Below are 18,649 nucleotides of genomic sequence, written 5' to 3' on the forward strand. Positions count from 1 at the left end.
GGTGCTTGTAGCCCCAGGGTTCCACACTTCTCTTGCGGTTTCCCACACCCTGTCTACATCTTTGTAAAGTACCATTTGTTTCCTGCCTAGGCCCTGACTGATACAATGGTGTGAACAAAATCACTGCTGCTGTTGAAGCTTGGGCCAGTCTATCTGAGATGTGGTGAGATACTGTGGAGTTATTCATAGTTTAAATAAGGGCTTTCCCCAACCATTAAAAGGAGACAGGAGACTACATAAATAAGTGTCATGCTGCAAAAGTGAAAGTATCAGAGCTCAGAGAAAACACTTTCCACCTGAGGACAAGGTATCAGAGAAGGCAAGCTGGAAGAGATGGCATTTGGGCTGAGGATGGATAGAATTGTTTTAAATACAAAGACAGGGGAGAGTGTGAGCCAAGTCAGGGAGGAGAGAAAGCTCAAGAACTGTTTGTGAAAAATTAGGGTTGGAAGGGATCTAAGATGTCCTTTATTCACTGTTAGTTCTCGCTCCACCTCCTTTACAGGTGAGTAAACTTGAAACTGAGATTTGGTGAAGGTCAAACAGCAAGTAAGCAGCATTCCAGGACTCCAGCCCAGGTCTGCTAGCTACTAGCCTGGTTCCTAATCCACCTCTACCCCACCCCACCCTACCTCATCTCAAGCAGTCTTACTTCTCAGTCTCTCCTTTTAGACTGTGACCTCCTAGAAAGCAGGACCTCCGTTTTCTTCATCCCTGAACCCAGTATCTAGCACAATGTCTGATAAAGTCATCCTTCTCATCAGCTACTAAAGGGTAAGAAGTACCCTGTCAGGCACTACACAGATGTTTCATATGTACCTCATGTAATCTTCACAACTTGGAAGGGTATAATTATTTCCACTTATCAGCCGAGGATGCCGTCGCTCAGAGAGGTTGTCTAATATGCGTGAGGTCACACAGCAGTATGCAGGACTCTATTTTACCTTCCATCAACCAGACTCCGGAGACTTTGCCTCAATGGGCGTTCAGTAACTTCTGTTGAAGAAATGAACGAACGAGAAACGTCTACTCATTGTAAGCGGTCGGCTGTCACTGGCCACCCCGAGGCTCCGCCACCTCTGCCTTGGGACTCAGCACGTCGTCTCCCCTTCAAAGTACACCCGCTTTTCTCTGTGCCCGGTGCAGGCTTCCAAGCTCCTCCCCCCACTCCGCCCGGCTTGCCAGCCACGCCTCCACCTCGGGGAGTTCGGTTGCTCTTCCTATCCGAGTTTTCTCCTGGCTCCGGCCGCCGCACGGAGGGCCTCTCTCAGCCCTGCTATCTGGAGCCGGCCCCTCTCCCCAGCCCCTCCTTTCTCCCTCCCTCACTCTTCAAACTTCTTTTTTTCCACCCTCTTTAAACTTCAGTCATTCTAGTGCCCGCCTCCTCCACTCTCAGTAACCAATCGGTGGTTCTCGTTCTCGTCAGGGTCCGCCTCCTGCCCGCCGGGCGCCAATCCCTGGCGAGGGAGTCGAGTGCGGGGCTCGTTCCCAAGCGCCTGGCCCGTGACGGCAGCGCGCCGGGCGCCGCGCGGCGGGAGGGGGCGGGGCTCTGGATGAGGGATGGGCGAGGGCGGGGGGAAGGGAAGAGGGAGGAGGAGGAGGTTGCGGCGGGTTTGAAAGCGGCAGTTTCCTGGCAGCTTGGGCAGGCGTTGGTCTCAGCGCTCCAGCTCCGCAGCGGCCACGATCGATCCTGCGACGGGTCTACGCGCGCTTCTGCGCGCCCCCGACGGATTTTTCCCGTTCCGGCTCTTCCCCCTTTACCTCCCCGCCCCCCTGCTTCTGCCTTTCCCGCCGCTCAGGCGCGGAGCCCGGGGGCCAGCAGTCGGCTGTGACCCCGCCCGAAACCCCTCTGGAGCCGCCCGGGGACAATCCCCTTCTCTTTTCTTCAGCCTAACCCGGCTGGCCCTCGCGGACCCCGGCCAGCCCCGGGGAGCGCCGCCGGGCGGGGCGTCCGAGGGGCGTCTCGGGGCTTGGAACGGCCCGGCCCCCAGCCGGCTGTGGTCGGGGGGGGGCGCCGGAGCGGCGAGGCCCCCCTCTCCGGGCTGCGCGGGCCGCCCGGGGCCCCCAGGGTGAGAGGGGGCCGGAGCGGCGCCCCCGGCGCCCGCGCGGGGTCTCCTCCATGGTGCAGCGGGGTTCGGGATGTCGAAGACGCTGAAGAAGAAGAAGCACTGGCTCAGCAAGGTGCAGGAGTGCGCGGTGTCCTGGGCCGGGCCCCCGGGCGACTTGGGCGCCGAGATCCGGGGCGGCGCGGAGCGCGGCGAGTTCCCCTACCTGGGGCGGCTCCGCGAGGAGCCAGGCGGTGGCACCTGCTGCGTCGTCTCGGGCAAGGCGCCCAGCCCGGGGGATGTGCTGCTGGAGGTGAACGGGACGCCTGTCAGCGGGCTCACCAACCGGGACACCCTGGCTGTCATCCGCCACTTCCGCGAACCCATCCGTCTCAAGACTGTGAAGCCAGGTACGCCAGCCCTGCCTTTCTGTCGCGGGGTGGGGGGAGTCCGGGGTGGGCGTCTGGGGAGCGGCGGCCCCACCCCACCGCTTGTCGTCCGGGGTAATCTTAGACCTCCTGGGTGTGCCGGGCTCCCTGTCGAGGGGGAGAGGTGGCGGTGGTGATTCCCATTTTGCCGGTAGGAAAACTGAGCTCTGGCTTGGCCGGGCTGCTCTGCTAGCTGTCTCAGGATTGCCACCAGAAGCTGGATTTCCTTAATTTGTAGCTCCATCTCCCACCGCAGTTTTTGACTAGAGGAAAAAACCAGCCCTTTTCTGCTCTCCTTTGTGGAAGAGGTCCTCAGGATTGTAGCATTTTCTTTGGAACAGTCTTAGCGCATTTTGTAATAGGGAAAAAGATCTTTACTACTACGGCACTTGGTGCCAAGGTTACCACCTAGTGTACCTGGGAGAGCTTAGCTGCTTCAGTGTTTCTTGCACACTAGCAATACCTCCGAGCTGACAGCCTAACTCTTGTTAGCCCAGGTGGTTCAGGTGTCTGGGTACCGATGGTGTGCAATATGCGATTTGTGGCAGAATGGTGTGTTCTTGCAGGGAGCTGTTGAATAGTCTGGGTTTCCAAAGAAGACCTAGGTGCCTCCTTGGAGTAAAATCTTTTGTAAATCTTTGATTTTACGGAATTTTGTTGAAGTGGTGGGTTGCAAAGGCCCCTGTTGCCCAGGTGTCTTTTATGCCAGTAAAATCTGCTGCAGAGCTCGTTACGTTTATGGCATACTTGCCAGTTGCAAAGCATTGATCAGACTGCGTACAGGGATATCTGATCGGAGGTAATAGCCCTCATGTGTTTGTTGTTGACAGCATTGCTGGTGGTTTCAGCATTGGCAAATGTGATTCTGTTTCCTGAGATGTTTGTAGGGGAGAGAATTATGACTACAACGTTAATAGAAATCAAACTATTTTTTTCTGAATGTGTTCTACTGAATATACAGTGCATCAAAATATAATGGTCTGCTTAATTATGACTTGGGCTAGAAAAATCAGTTCATCTCTACACTGCAAAATGCTAGAAAATTCTGGAGAAAAATTTAACATGTTGTCTCCCTCACATTTTTTTTTTTTTTTTCTTTCTCAGGAGCTCACTTTAGAAATATCTCTTTAGTACTCCTTAGGCTTAATGGGAACTGATGGCTTGTGCTGCAATACCCATATGTGTGTGTATTGTGGATGTATACACACACACACACTCACATGTCCCTGCAATCTTAATTAAGATTTTCTGCATATGGTCTATTCCATCACATTCATTGTAAGCTTATGGGTTTATGTGAGGTTTTCTTTTTATTATTAATTTTAAAAACTTTGGCAGACTTCAAACATCTTTTTCTGTATATATATATATTTTGAATTAAAAAATTCTTTCTTAATTCAAACTTTTAGAGCCATATGTGAAGGGTAGAGGAAAGGCTTTGGGGACTATAATTCAGCCAGTCAGGCACTCTCTGTAATATGCAAAATACTATATACAGCATTACTGGTCTAAGTGCGACTTAGTTCAAATCCCACGAGTTAGGGAGTAATGAGAACATTTGCATCATTGCTTTGTGTTTTGTCTTGATTAGTTGGGGGCATATACAAGAGTATAACTTATTTTCAAAAATAGTTTAAAAGATGATAGAGGAGGAAGTTGATATATTCTCAAGTTATTGTGATTCTTTTAGAAGACTGGGAAAATGTGTCTTTCATTGATATTAGTCTGGTCTGCATGTTATTCATTTTCTCAGCCTTTATATAAAATTTAAGAAGATAATTCAAAGTTTAGAGTGTATTCAGTGATGTTACTTAACTGTACTAAAAAAAAAAAAGCCCCAAAATGTAGTTGACATTTTTGTAGTAATAAAAATTTTCCCTCTTGCATACTGTCCTATTTTAAATGTTTAGCCAAAATAAAGTGTACTGGGTATAGCATATTTTGTAATCAATAATAAAAGTTCTGAATAGTACACCTATTTTTTAAAGATACACTCTGCCTCAGTAATTTCTAAAGGATACCACTATATGTCATTTGAGACTAATATTCTTGTTTTTAAGCAAGTTGTTGATTTCTTTGAAAAATAGCATTCTTTGTTTTTAATAGCCTCATGTTAGGCATTATATTAAATTGTTTCTTAAATGGCTTCACATAAACAACATTTGCTATAAAGTAGCAAGATTTTTACAGGTTTAAGCACATGACTTTAAATATTAGAAACTAAGAACTTGAAGAGGTTATTTGTAAAACTTTGAGTGTGATTATAAACAGCATATATATTATCTCCAGAGGAGACAAAGATTTTATACTGTTGGGATTAAATTTGAAAAGTATGAAAATACAGAGTAAGGGAATTTAAAAAGGAATTTGCCCTGCACATTGGAGGTTTTTTTCCTCTCCTTTTATCTAAACTTTGTGAGAGAAATGGATTTTTCAATTTAATAAGGTATTTTAAAGTGTACTTATTAGCACTCTGTCTCTTGTCTTGATTAATAACTCTTTATTAAATTATATTTATAACATGCCCTTTAGAAACTAGCACAATGCAAGAGTAGATTCAGCCATTTCTGTAAGATGTATTATTAGTGGGGAGTGACCTCATATTGTCTTCTGACAGAGTCCACGGTGAAAGGATGAGCTGGACTGTAGGACATGACTGGTGTAGCGCCGTTTCTTTCTTGATTTCCCCTTTCATCTAGTAGATGTTAAAGGGAGCTCAGCCAAAGCCAGTACCCTCACCCAGATGATTTAACAAGGGTTCTTTCTGGTAGTGACTATCTTTCGCTTTGACTTGGGGTTTTATTTATTTATTTTCTTTTGTTCTAATCTTTAATGGAGATTTGAAAGTAACTCTTTAAACTATGGTTCCTAATCTGAGGCTTTTGTGAGAGAATTAGGAAATTTCTCATTGAATTCTTATTATTAATGTAGTACTTAGCATTCAGTACTTTCCTGCTCCACCTAATTCTTGGCTCAAATTGTCACCTTTTTCTTAATTACAACCTTGTCATTTACTTTTCTGCAAGAGGAAAAGTTTTCACTTGAATTTGAACTTTGAATGTTCCCTGTAGTAAAAGAAGTTGAACTTTGGACCTCTGGCGGAATTGTTTCATGATATAGTCCTGTGACCAGGATTAGTTTCCTTGATTTTACTTCAGAGTATATTTTTAAACAGTTTCTATTCTGATTAATGATAGAAGCAGTTAATTTTATTCTAAAATTCCCCCGACTATGATCGTGCAGAGTTTTATGGAATATTTGCTTCATATACCTTAAACACACATTTCAGCAGTTGTAAATTATGTGGACTTTATTCCAGAGATTAAGTATTGATACAGTAAGTATATGAAGTCCTTGTCTACTGCTTTATCATGCACATAGTGCATTTGCTACCCTGTCTGATACTATATCTAGAGATAAAAATCATGAGGAACAATCTTTCAGTTTGTTTAAGCAAAAGCTAGTTTGCGGTACGCGGGCCTCTCAGCCTCTCAGCGCGGCCTCTCCCACCGCGGAGCACCGGCTCCGGATGCGCAGGCTCAGTGGCCATGGCTCACCGCACGCGCAGGCTCAGCGGCCATGGCTCACGGGCCCAGACGCTCCACGGCATGTGGGACCCTCCCGGACCGGGACACGAACTTGTGTCTCCTGCATCGGCAGGCGGACTCCCAACCACTGCGCCACCGGGGAAGCCCAACAAAAGCTAATTTGAATCTTGTTTAATGTTAATTAAATGTAGGTAAAAGTCTTCACCACTGACTCTTTGAGACATCCAGTTTATAAGGGAATTTTGTTAAAATGAGCACAGTCCTAGAAATACTTTCTCCATCGGTGAAGAAACATTATGAAATGCTTTCAAGTAAAGATATTTTTTTAAACATCTTTATTTAAGTAAGGATGTTTATGTTATGCCAATAATGAATAACTCTACCCCTTTATTCTCTTAACTTTTGGATCTTTTTATTACTCTTTTTGGTTTAGTGGGTTATTTGGGACTTGTGGTGAGTTCACTTTAGGTGGTTGTAACATTAAGGGAAGGGTGGGAGAAATTGCTAGCCTCAGGTTTGCAATACAAAAAAATTCTCGATACCTTTTCTTAAACAATAGAAACGAGACTGGGTGAGGCAGCCCCTTTGTTAGGGAAAATAGTATCAAATTTTGATAAACCTTAAATTTGAAACTTTCCTGCTTTTTGAAAGTTTGATAACAATTTTTGGGGTCTCAAGTTGGTTTTATTAACTTAAGGTTTGGGTTCTAGGCTCTGTTCATTGGCACCTTCAATTCAGATGACTATTGGGCTTATACCACAGTGTCAGAACAAACTCTTAACATTTGGCTCTTTCACTTTTCAAATCATTTTTATTTTATTCAGTTTAATGCTGAAACTGATTTTTATGGAACATAACTCTGTGTTCCTGAGGAATATAAATTGTTTTTCTTCTGAGATCTTGGGATGTACTTCATAAAACCTCTTGTTATGAGATACATTTAAGTGTTTTTTTTTTTTTCCTGGTCTTTATACATACACACACACGCACGCATATATGGTAAAACAAATCTCCATTTGTTCAAGTATCTGACTTATGAAGTCAGTGCATAATCTCAGGTGAATAGTTTCATATAATGTGTTTACTATATAACCCCTAAGTGCTCGTAAGTTTTGTGGGCACTTAGTGTTTGGGGAGTGTGTTGCAGGAGAACTTCATTTTTATGAACCACTTCAATATTACCCACCAGTTTCAAACTCTGCCAATTTCCAAGTCAGTTTTTGGTTGGTTTTGATTCAACAAAGAATAACTTTTGGTATTGAAGACTAGAACTGTGTCTTCTGTAATTCGTTTTGTTTCTCTTCTAAAATTTTGAGAAATAATCTCCTTGCAATACTACATTTTGGTAGGGAGAATGAATGCCATTAATTTAAAACTGTTCTTAAGGGTAAGATTTTCAGTAGCTTGGAGGCTGGTGTTGTGAGAGATTTGTTTGTGGGGGAAGAGAGGCAAGTTCGTTGCTCTTCTCCTTGAACAAATATTATTCGGAATGTTCTCCTAAAAGTGTTTATTTTACTTTATAAAGAGAAAAAATAAAAGTTCTATTACTGGCACACATTCATTCCCTTCTCAAACATTTAGTGGTGAACCCACTGTGTGAGCTAGCACTGGCGATATAAAAACATAAAATATAAAAATGAGTCAGAAATGGCCTCTGTTTTCAGGAAGCTCTCAATTTATTGGGAGCTTCATGATTCATTGGTAAGCAATACCTGTAGTAAGGATTTTACCTTTTTCACTTTTCTCCCAGTACTTAAACAAAACTCTTTAGGTAAGTTTTAGTATGAATTTTGGCAGAAACTGGGATAATTAATTGGCTGTTCAGCATGCTGTTCTAAAAAGTGGTGTGGAGTTGCATCTTGGAGAGAAAGGGTGCTCAAGTCATGACAAAAAGAGGGAAATCAAATATAAACAAAATTATCTTTTGAAAAGTTCTCAAGCTTAAATTGCCCTTCAAATATGTTGTATCTGTGTTCTATTTACAGTGTATTTTACAATACAATTTTGTATTTTATACATTGTGTTTGTATTGTACCATTTTTAGGAAGAGTCTTACATGCCTGCTTTTCCACCTGTGCTGGAACCAATTGCTATATTTTTGTTGAACACCAGATGAAGTAGTTTGCTTGCATTAAAGAGATATGTTTTACAAAGAGTACCTATCTTTTAATTCGGAGAAATTATCCTCACCTGGGTATGCATAGTGAGTTAAAGAAGTTAAATGTGTACATGAAGTGAAAGTAAGGGTTCATTCTTTTTTATGTCTTGTTAGAGTCTTTACCACCAGCGCTTATTTTCTGACTTGGATAGTTGGGGAGGGGGTTATGAAGAGTTTTGAACTCAGCCTGGCTTTGAAAGATGGATATCTTGGTTGAGCGGAATTAAGATCCTCTCAGTAGTAGGTAAGAAGCAGAGGAGGAGCAAAACATGGGGCAAGAATGTTCAGTACAGAAAGGTCTACAGTATAGTCCATATCAGGAGTTTTTGTGTGTGTTTCATGTGTGTAAAAGAACAAAACCCACATTATAGAATAATTGGAAAATACAGGGAAAATCATATTGTTTAAATGTGTAGGTAGTTCCATTATGAATTGTCCCCTATAAGTTTTTTTTTTTTTTAAATTAGAACTTGAAATGCTTTTTCTTCTATAAATAATGCTGGTAAGGAGCTTAATGCTATTGAGAGACTCAGTAAGGAATATAGAGGGTTAAGCTTTTCTGTTATAGTTTATTTGGGGTTTGGGGTTTTTTTTTTTTTTTTTTTTTTTTTTTTTTACTTTTGCGGTATGCGGGCCTCTCACTGTTGTGGCCTCCCCCGTCGCGGAGCACAGGCTCCGGACGCGCAGGCTCCGGACGCGCAGGCTCAGCGGCCATGGCTCACGGGCCCAGCCGCTCCGCGGCATATGGGATCCTCCCAGACCGGGGCACGAACCCGTATCCCCTGCATCGGCAGGCGGACTCTCAACCACTTGCGCCACCAGGGAGGCCCGGGTTTGGGGTTTTTAATATTGTGTAATGGGGATTGGAAAGATATTTTGCTTCAGATTTAATAATTAGGATGCATTCTATTTAGAAGCTTTCCTTCTTCCCGTCTTGGGTATGCAATATGAACGGTAACTGATCTACTTAATTAAAAATTTCCGGCATCTTAGGCCCTTTGCTGTATTTTTTTGCAGAGAATTTTAAACACATAATTATTTTTCTTGCTTCAGGGAAGTTTGTGAGAGGTAACCCTGTATCTCATTGTTGTTCTGATTGGGAATTACATGTGACTGTGAAAAATGGGATTTTACTATACATGATGACATTTAACAGAAGTAGTTTTATGAAATGAAAATACTCCAAAAGGGAGGAAAAAGAAGCATTTATTAATAAATGCTCTATTTCTGAACTTAAATAGAACTGTGTTAAATTGGCTTTGTTTTTTATAGCTTAGATTTCAGCAGGAAGAGAAAGAAATTTCGATTCACGTCAGTTTCTGTATTGGTAAGGATTCTGTACTGAGAATCCTGACAGAAACACTTCTTAGGCTAAGAAGAAATGTATTGGCTTATGTGCATGAAAACCCAGGCATTGGACAGTAAGAGCTAAACTCATGTTCTCAAGGACTGTTTCTTGACTTTCTTTCCTCCAGGTTGGCCTCTTTCTGAGCTCCACTCTGGGTAGCAGGAAAGGTGGCTCTCAACCCCCCAAGTCCTACAAAGTCCTTAAATCTTCTCATCTTTTTTCTGGACTCCAATAACAAATCAAATCTTATGTTGAGACTTTGATTGGCCTTGTGCTCATTACAGACCCATTGTGGAGAGAGGGCCATGGGTATCCTGATTGGTCAGGCCTTGGTGACATGTCCGCTTTTGCAGCTGGGTATAGAAAGTATAGTGTGATTAATAACTGTACCAGAACTCCAAGAGATAAGGGAGGGGTAGTTCCTCAAAAGATGGACGCTGGGGAGAGAGCACTACAGGAAATGGCCTCTTTTAAAACATTTAATCTCTCCTACTTTGAAGCCAACAACAGTACACGGTTGTTATAAAGCTCTCATTATTGGGCTTCCCTAGTGGCGCAGTGGTTGAGAGTCCGCCTGCCGATGCAGGGGACACGGGTTCGTGCCCCGATCCGCGAAGATCCCACATGCCCTGGAGCGGCTGGGCCTGTCTGTGAGCCATGGCCGCTGAGCCTGCGCGTCCGGAGCCTGTGCTCCGCAACGGGGAGAGGCCACAACAGTGAGAGGCCGGCGTACCGCAAAAAAAAAAAAAAGCTCTCATTTTTAAAGACCAAATATTGGCTGTAGACTGCAACTGAAGCATTGATTTTACTCAAATATTTATCATTTTTGATATATTTTTATCAAATATGATCTTTTTGATGTTTTTATCTAAAAACTGCTTTCTCTAAATGCTGGCTCTTTAAAAAATTGAGATGTTGCTACCTTAATGTAAATAATTTAAAAGTGCAGCTTCCGTTTTTCTTCAGTTTTCTTTGAATTTGTTTATATCAAATAAGATTCTCTAAATCAATGCTGCTTGCTCTTAGGTAGATAGAATACTTTGGAGGATCATTTAATTATCTTTGACATTGAGAAAATTAGTGTAGTTAATGCAGTTTTTTTTTTTTTAATTTTTTTAAAATGTTTGCGGCTCGCGGGCCTTTCACTGTTGCGGCCTCTCCCGTTGCGGAGCACAGGCTCCGGACGCGCAGGCTCAGCGGCCATGGCTCACGGGCCCAGCCGCTCCGCGGCATGTGGGATCTTCGCGGACCGGGGCACGAACCCGCGTCCCCTGCAGGGGCAGGCGGACTCTCAACTGCTGCGCCACCAGGGAAGCCCTGTTAATGTAGTGTTTAAAACTTAATATTGTATCATTTTGAAAGTGAAACTCTAAACCAGTTGCTTTCTAAGATGTTTTGATTTTAAAACAATGGTCTTTTTAAACATAAATTAAGACTGAATTATTATTGTGTTATTTCTAAGGGCTCTCTAATATTACCTTTTAACCATGATCTCATAGAAGTTATACATAAAGGAACTACTTCACTGACTCTTAAGTTTGAAACACTGCTTAAGAGTGAAATATGAATCTGTTTAATCACCAAAAAAGTTACTGGTACTTGTAGGATAAAGTCTGACCACCTTTGTTAAGTTTTTTTCCTGCCTCCACAGAGGTACTTAGAGTAGAGGTGGAGGATTGAGAGGGGTGGGTACTCTGAATATCTTTTCTTGCTATTTTTATAGTCTAATTATGGTTTTAATGTCTTCAACTTTGCCATAAAAACAATTTTAACATCATCCTTCACTTTATGTATGACATACACAGTAGGAGTTTGCAGTTTTGCCAAGTGTTGTCTGATAGTTGAACCTTTAGTGAATGTTAAATGTTGGGAGGTTATTGGTAAATACACTTACTGTGCAAAAAAACAAACATCCATGGAATTGGGTGTGATTTGTCAATAAGAATCATAGCAGGGGCTTTGATTTTTAGGTTAGTTTATGTCCCTCTTGGAGTATCTTTAGACCATATTTGGAAAATTTCTGTTCCTACTTCAGAAGCTTGTTAGGACCAGAGTTCTCCAATATTAATTCCATATATTAAGTCATAAAATCTGGTAAAATAATACAGTCTTCCTCACAGAGGCTCTGTAGCTTTTGGCAGAACACTTTGTAAAATATTATTAATTTTAGCTAAGGATACTATTCACTAATTTCACTGTTTGATTTAAGTTGGAATGTACATGCTAATGATTCAGTTCCCTTTGAATAGCGTTAGATTTGCTAACTAGAGCTATCTCACAATGTAATGCTGATAAGTGAAGTGACACATCAACCTCCCTTTGGTGGCAACTCTAAGTTGACAACCTTGCTCTAAGTCTAATAGGAATATTCTGACTTGGGGACTTGTCATGATAATACTAACTGCCATATATTGAGTAACCATCATATGTCAGGATGTTATACACCCATCTCATTTGGTTTATAAGAATGTGTGTGTTGGCATACGTGTATTCCTGTAAAAAGTTCATGTATTTTTACTTTCCATGAGCTGGGGATTATCATCTCACTTTTACACATGAGAAAACTGAGGTTTGGAAAGATTAGCATGTAGAAGGTCAGACAGACTCACAGGAGGACTATGAACTGAAACAGTTGAGTCTTCCTTCTTTGCATTCCAGATAGAAGATTATTTTGTTATATCTGAAAAATCTCTCTTACTTCCCTTTTCTCTATTAAAAGGAAAAACCCCACAATTCTAAATTGTTTGAGTGGGTGTTAAATGCAGTAAAACACTGGGCAAGTACTTAAAAGCTTCATTGCTTGGTTCTGTTTCTAAACAAAGTTGTGGCAGTGCAGATTAATCTTTACAGTTCAACTGCATGGTAAAGCAGTTGTTCCCAAGAATTACTAATCAAACAGAAAATCTGTTTGATAGCCTTAATTCTGGCTATCTTTGTCAGAAAATATTTTCAGCAGGTATATGTAAAAGCTCAGATACTTTTTAGGATAAATATACTTGTGAAAATTGTGTACTTGAAACTAGAAAGGATATCTTGTTCTTGTGTTTCCTGTTCACCTGCTCTAAAATTCACTCCCCAGAAGGTGTGTGTTAGCACACTTATCTTGAGACAAGTAGGCTAGAAAATGTTCTGAGGAATGTAAGAATGTGTTTTGGAATTAGCAATTTTTAATAAGTATTTAGACTCTGTTCAAAGTATACTTGGCTTAAATAAAACTTAGCCAAGCTAGACAGAAGAATAACTCATGATATTCAAGTCAGTCTCTCTTCTTTCAGCCTTCAAGTACTGCACAGTAAGGTGGTTCCTTTGAAGAGGCAGTTAAAGCAGGCTGTGGAGTACGGGCACCTCTTATTCTTCAAGTGTTTGTGCTTTATGTTTCCTATTTGGGCTTAAAGTCAGTCACTCAACTGGAAGGAATCATAGCAATCCAGCCAGTACCCTTTGTCTACAGATAAATAGGTTGAGGTTTAGCAATGGCAGGTGACTCTGCTCAGCTCGAAGCTGGCAGAGCAGGGTCTAGAACTCAGGCTCCTTTTATTGTTTTGGTTTCTGGCTGAAGAATTTCTGGAAGAAATTTGTGAAAAAAAAAAGAGTTAGCCTGGTTAAACATTTTCTGTCTCTTTATGAAATCTGCATTCTTTTGGAATTAAGTATAGCATGCTGACTCAGTTTGTTAGGCCATCAGCATGCATGAGTGTCGTTAGAGACAGTGGTAACCCAGAAGTTGGAGCGCAAGAGAGAATTGTAACCATTACATGCCTCAGGTTTTCAGGGCATTTTTAGCCTTCCATAGTGCTGTAGCTTATGGCTAAGATTTAAATAGTCAGAAAATTGTTAGCTGGTGTAACAGCTGAATACTTAAGTATTTTTTGCTGTTAGTTGTTCTAGCTTTGAAAAATTTTTCTTATCAGGAAGATTCTTAACAATGCTTTCAGGAGAGTCCTTCTGAATGGGTGCTGCTGTGTGGTAGACTGCTATTCCTGTCCCATCCTTGCCTCTCCTGGAGGGGTGATGAATTCCTCTGATTTAGAGCCAGCTATACTTTGATTTTTTTTCTCCACTTGACTGACTAGGGGATGCAGTGGGAGAAGATGAGTTTTAGGGCCAGGGACTGCTCAGGGATGTGGTGGATGAACCATCAGGGGCACTTTTGGTTCAGAGTCCTTGAGCTTGTCTGGCTGTAATGAAAGCTGACATAACTGCCACATCTGAGGAACTGTGCTCCTGCTGGGTACAGGGCAGGTAGATGTCTCAGGTTATGGTGAGCTGGCCACAGCAGAGGAGAAGGTATCACCTGTGTGAGACAAAGCTGAAGAAAGGGGCTTGAGGTGGCCGTTCTGGGGAGACTGATGGGAATGGTGACATCTTGCTTGGGCCCTTTTTATGTCTGTGAAAAAACAGCATGAGTGCAGACATGAAAAAAATCCTTTCTGTATACAGTCAATCCCCCGTGTACTCCTTTGAAGTATCAGTCAGGGTTCAGTGCAGTAAACAGAAGGGATGCGATGCAGGGAATTCGTTGCTTGGAGAATCTTTGGAGGAGCTGGAGGGCTGGGCTGTAGGCCAGGCCTCTGAGAATGACTTCCAGGACACCTTGGAATAACTCGCCATGGGAATTGACATCTCTGCCATAGTTGGGAAAGTGGCAATCAGGAGGTTACCACTGAAACCACGGCAAGAAAATACCGCTGTCGCTGTGATCAAGGGGATCCCAGCAGCCACTGCTGTTGCCATCATAACCGCTTGAAGTTTGAAATTTAGCATCTGGCCACTGCTGTGACAGCTTCTCCCTGATGCCTATGAACTAGTGATTAGATGCCGGAATGATCAATCCGGCACTACTGCTTCTGCCACTGTCCCTCAACACCCTCGAAGCTGGAGACTAGACACTGACATGTCTGTGACCTTCTTTGCTGGCTGAAAGCAGCTAAAAGTTACAGGCTGCTAGGGCTCTGCCTCGCTGCTGTCTTCCGTATTTTGTGTCCTGCATCTTAAGGGTAGAATCAAATTCTCATCCTGAATACTAGCTGTAAAGGAGCCTGGAAAATATAGTTTTTAATTTCCCAACCTCTGCGTTTCAGGAGGGCATTCTGTAAGGTGGTGGATGCTGAGTACATTTTATTAAATATAGTATGTTAAATACAGTATAGCCCTTTGATAACTCACTGTCATTTCTGTGAGCTTCTCTTTCTGAAATGGCCTGTAGGTGGAATGATCTAGGGCCGATGGATTTTTAACATCTGTAGTGATCTTTGTACGAGGTTAGCTTGTGTCTGTCCTACCTGCCATCTCTGCTCCTGCGACATCTGTTTTATATCACTTGATCTCAACCTCCCCTTGCAAGCCGCAGGCATCCAGGACAGGGAAGGCACCTCAGCTGAAGCAACCAATTCAGAGGCTGGTCAGCAACGTAGGATTTCTGTGGCCTAAAAGGATGAATGGGGCCAGTAAGAATCTTTCCTGGGGATTTAAACTAAGACAAAAAGGAAAGAATTTTCAATTGGGGTTGGAGCCTCAGCTGAGAGGTTTTGCAGTGACGTGCTGGAGTTGGCTGTACTGTTTCGTGAGATTGATTGTTAAATTTTCAGGAATTTTGTGAGTTGGTAGTCCCACACAGTCATTAAAAAAAAATAAATTGTATAAAATTATAATTAACTAAATTATATTTAAAACAGGTGCTACTCAAAGTTAATCATTTTCTTATGATTTTTCAGCTTCAGTGAGGTATAATTGACAGAATGTAATATATTTAAGGTGAACAGTGTGATGGTTTGATATGTGTATATATTATGAAAGGATTCTCACAACTGAGTTAATTAACACATCCATCACCTCACATATTTACCTTTTTGTGTGGGGGGGTGAGAATACTTAAATTCTACTCTCTTAGCAAATTTCAGTTATACAATATAGTATTAATCAGCTTTCGTTACCGTGTTATACATTAGATCACACCTTATTTATCTTAAAACTGAAAGTTTGTACCTTTTTACCAACCTCTGCCCACTTCCCCCATCCCCCAGGCGCTGGCAGTCACCATTCTACTGTTTCTTTGAGTTCAACTATTTTTTTTAAGACTCCGCGTCATTTCCTAATTATTTCACTATATTTTACTACCATCTGTGCTCTCTACTTTCTTTATGTCTATTCTATCTGTATGGCAGAAATATTGATACTATATAATGGTTTGCCACTGCATGTACCTTCTCAGCCATTTGCACTGTTGTCACTGCTGTGGTGGAAGTTGTTAGCATTTACCAAACACACCACTGATTGTGGGGGCGGGGGGAGGCAGAGTCAAGGTCGGAAAGGCTACGCTGAACCGTGTACACACTAAAATTACGGGAGAGGAAACTATGAGTAATCAGAAAAAACTGACCCATGGTGTAAGGCTGAGTGGTGTTAATAGCAGAGCACTCGAGGAAGGGCCAGAGACTCCTCTTCCCAAGGTCCAGAATCATTCTGGAATCATCGTACGGCTCCAGTCTCCAAGAGGTCCAACCCTATTTTATTCCCTGTTCTTGGAATTATGTGAAATTGTGCGTTTCTGTATGTTACCAACCTTAATAGAACATTTCTGAAATTTTATTTCATTAGAATAAGGTAGAAAACTCCATTTAGGGATGACTATTATAAATATGTATATTCATATAAATATATAAATATATAAATATATATAGTCTGTGGTATTTTTCATGTGTAAACAACGCACAGACTCTGGTATTTGCTTGTACATGGGGTGGCTTGTTATTGTGTAAATGTCCTAAGTCTCAAGGCCAGAATCCCAGGACATAGGTGGTATCTTTCTCTATTCATGTAGCTCCTGCCTGTGCCTTCAGGAACTGATAAGATGCCAGCTGTATATCTGGACTGTGTCTGTAACTCATAGCCTCAATCTCCTCAGCTGCCTTTGATCAGCTGCTCTCTGCTCATCGTTCCAGTTTTGTTTTCTCTTTACTCTGATTGCTTCTCCCACGCTTCTCTGCTTTCCAAAGAAAAAATGGACCTTGTATAGATCCTGCCAGCCAATTGCAGTGCTCCTTAACTTCTCCCTGGTGGATTATCCAATCTCAGGGGGTCGGGTGTGAACCTACGGTGGTATTCTTCTGTCTTCTGTTATGTTTGTCCTTGTTGCTCTTTACCCCTAGAACATGTGTGTATAAGGGTTGTTGTTTTTTTTTTCTCCCCTACTTCTGGATTTGGAAATATTCCAGAATCCTGGTCTCTAGATAGATAATATTTTACTGTTTATTTGATATCCTTGTTTTAGAGGTTCAAATTGGACTGCTTTTAGTAAACCAAACTCTGTCTTTTTAAAAATCATTAAGAAAAATAGTAGCTGGAAATAGATCTTTGAAAGGCCAATAGATTATCTTTTGGGATAATCTCTTACTAAATGAAAGAATTAAAAATTGTGGGGCTTCCCTGGTGGCACAGTGGTTGAGAGTCCGCCTGCCGATGCAGGGGACACAGGTTCGTTCCCCGGTCCAGGAAGATCCCACATGCCGCGGAGCAGCTGGGCCCGTGAGCCATGGCCGCTGAGCCTGCGCGTCTGGAGCCTGTGCTCTGCAACGGGAGAGGTCACAGCAGTGAGAGGCTCGCGTACCGCAAAAAAAAAAAAAAAAAAAAAAAAAAAAAAAAAAGTTGTATAATTGTAGCATATTAATCCACTGTCAAAGTGTTGTAATGCAGATGAGAATTTCATCAGCACTTTTAAGGTATTAAGGAACCTCTTATTGTAAGTAAACAATATAGAATTATTTTATTACTACAGAAATACTAAATGGGAATATGTATGTTTTTTCTTATTATCTGCAGTTTGCAAACTTTTCACCTTCTAAGATACTGTTGTTCTCCATCACGGTCACTGGTAGTGATTGAAGAAGAGGCATCTGTGCAAATTATATTCAAAGCTCACAGCTCTTCTGTGATCATTTTCTAACTTTGGGAGCCTGAGTAGATGAGGGGACATGATCATAGTTTCTTCTTTGTGCTTGTGTGGAGCCCCCTCTCTTTAAGCAGTGGTAGAGCCTCACTGAGATATTCATACGTATACTGCCCAGAATGATTTTCCTGAAAGAACAGTTGTGTTAGAGTTTAGTCTGTGTGTACCACTTAGTTCCTTTCTTGCCCAGAGTTTTTACATCAAGTTGTTTTAGGAATCTTTTCACCAGGGGGAACAAGAGTACCTGTTTGTTGTTGTTGTTTATTTATTTGTTTTTTAAAATAATGTAACTAAATAGAAATACAGGATTTGATACATGTAATTTTACTTTATATATCACAGTTTAGGACTAATTGTTTTGTTGTATTAATAGATATAATAGGAGGCAGAGGAGAAATTATAATACCCAATCCATCTTTTGGTCAACTAAATCCAAATGGATTTTTAGTGAAGTTTAATGGAATTTCATTATTACTTTATTCATGATACTTGTTTATAACAGGTTTAGAATATTTATGATGTGGGATCACTGACCTAATTATTTTTCTTGTACTTATGAAGTCGTTAATTCACCCGTAACAATAACACAGTCCTGGAGAATTGGTACCAGAAAGAATATGGCCCTTCTTATTAAGTATCATACTTCAGAAATGTACTTGTGTCTACCTTAAAGATAAATAATACCATGACAAGTTGAAAGTTTGTAACTTTAGGTAATAATGCAGTATATACCTAGGTGCATGTTAGGTGTTGAATTGTGTGCCCCCCAAAGTATGAAGTCCTAACACCCAGCACTACCGTTTGCAGACATAATTAGTTTAGATGAAATCCTCCTGAGTAGGGTGGGCCCTTGAGAACAGAAGAGACACAGGAGCATGAGGAGAGATCACCATATGACTATGGAGGTGGATTGAAGGGCTACAGCTGTAAGATGAGTGCCAAGGGTGGATGGCCAGCAGCAGACACTAGGAATAGGCAAAGAGGGATACTACCCAGAGTCTAAGAGCATGGCCCTGCTGACACCTTGATTTTGGACGTCTAGCCCCCAGAACCATGAGAATAAATTTCTGTTGTTTCAAGCCACCTAGTCTGTGGTACTTTGGTAACAGCCACCCTAGGAAACTAATATATACGTACCTATATATATTGTAATGATGAATGTATCCATGTTGTTATT

General features: G+C 41.8%; 1 protein-coding gene across 4 annotated transcripts in view; it reads left to right on the top strand.

The window, feature by feature from the left end:
- Positions 1–1,613: 1,613 nt before the first annotated feature.
- MAGI3 (membrane associated guanylate kinase, WW and PDZ domain containing 3) overlaps positions 1,614–18,649 on the top strand; it is a 260,129-nt gene continuing 243,093 nt past the window's right edge. For all 4 annotated transcript variants that reach the window (XM_060090287.1, XM_060090288.1, XM_060090289.1 and 1 more), the window contains exon 1: positions 1,614–2,455. In XM_060090287.1, the coding sequence (XP_059946270.1) occupies positions 2,140–2,455 (316 nt within the window). In that variant the 5' untranslated portion in view covers positions 1,614–2,139. The remainder of the gene's footprint in view (positions 2,456–18,649) is intronic.

Source organism: Mesoplodon densirostris, chromosome 2 (genome assembly GCF_025265405.1).
Source record: "Mesoplodon densirostris isolate mMesDen1 chromosome 2, mMesDen1 primary haplotype, whole genome shotgun sequence".
Taxonomy (NCBI): domain Eukaryota; kingdom Metazoa; phylum Chordata; class Mammalia; order Artiodactyla; family Ziphiidae; genus Mesoplodon; species Mesoplodon densirostris.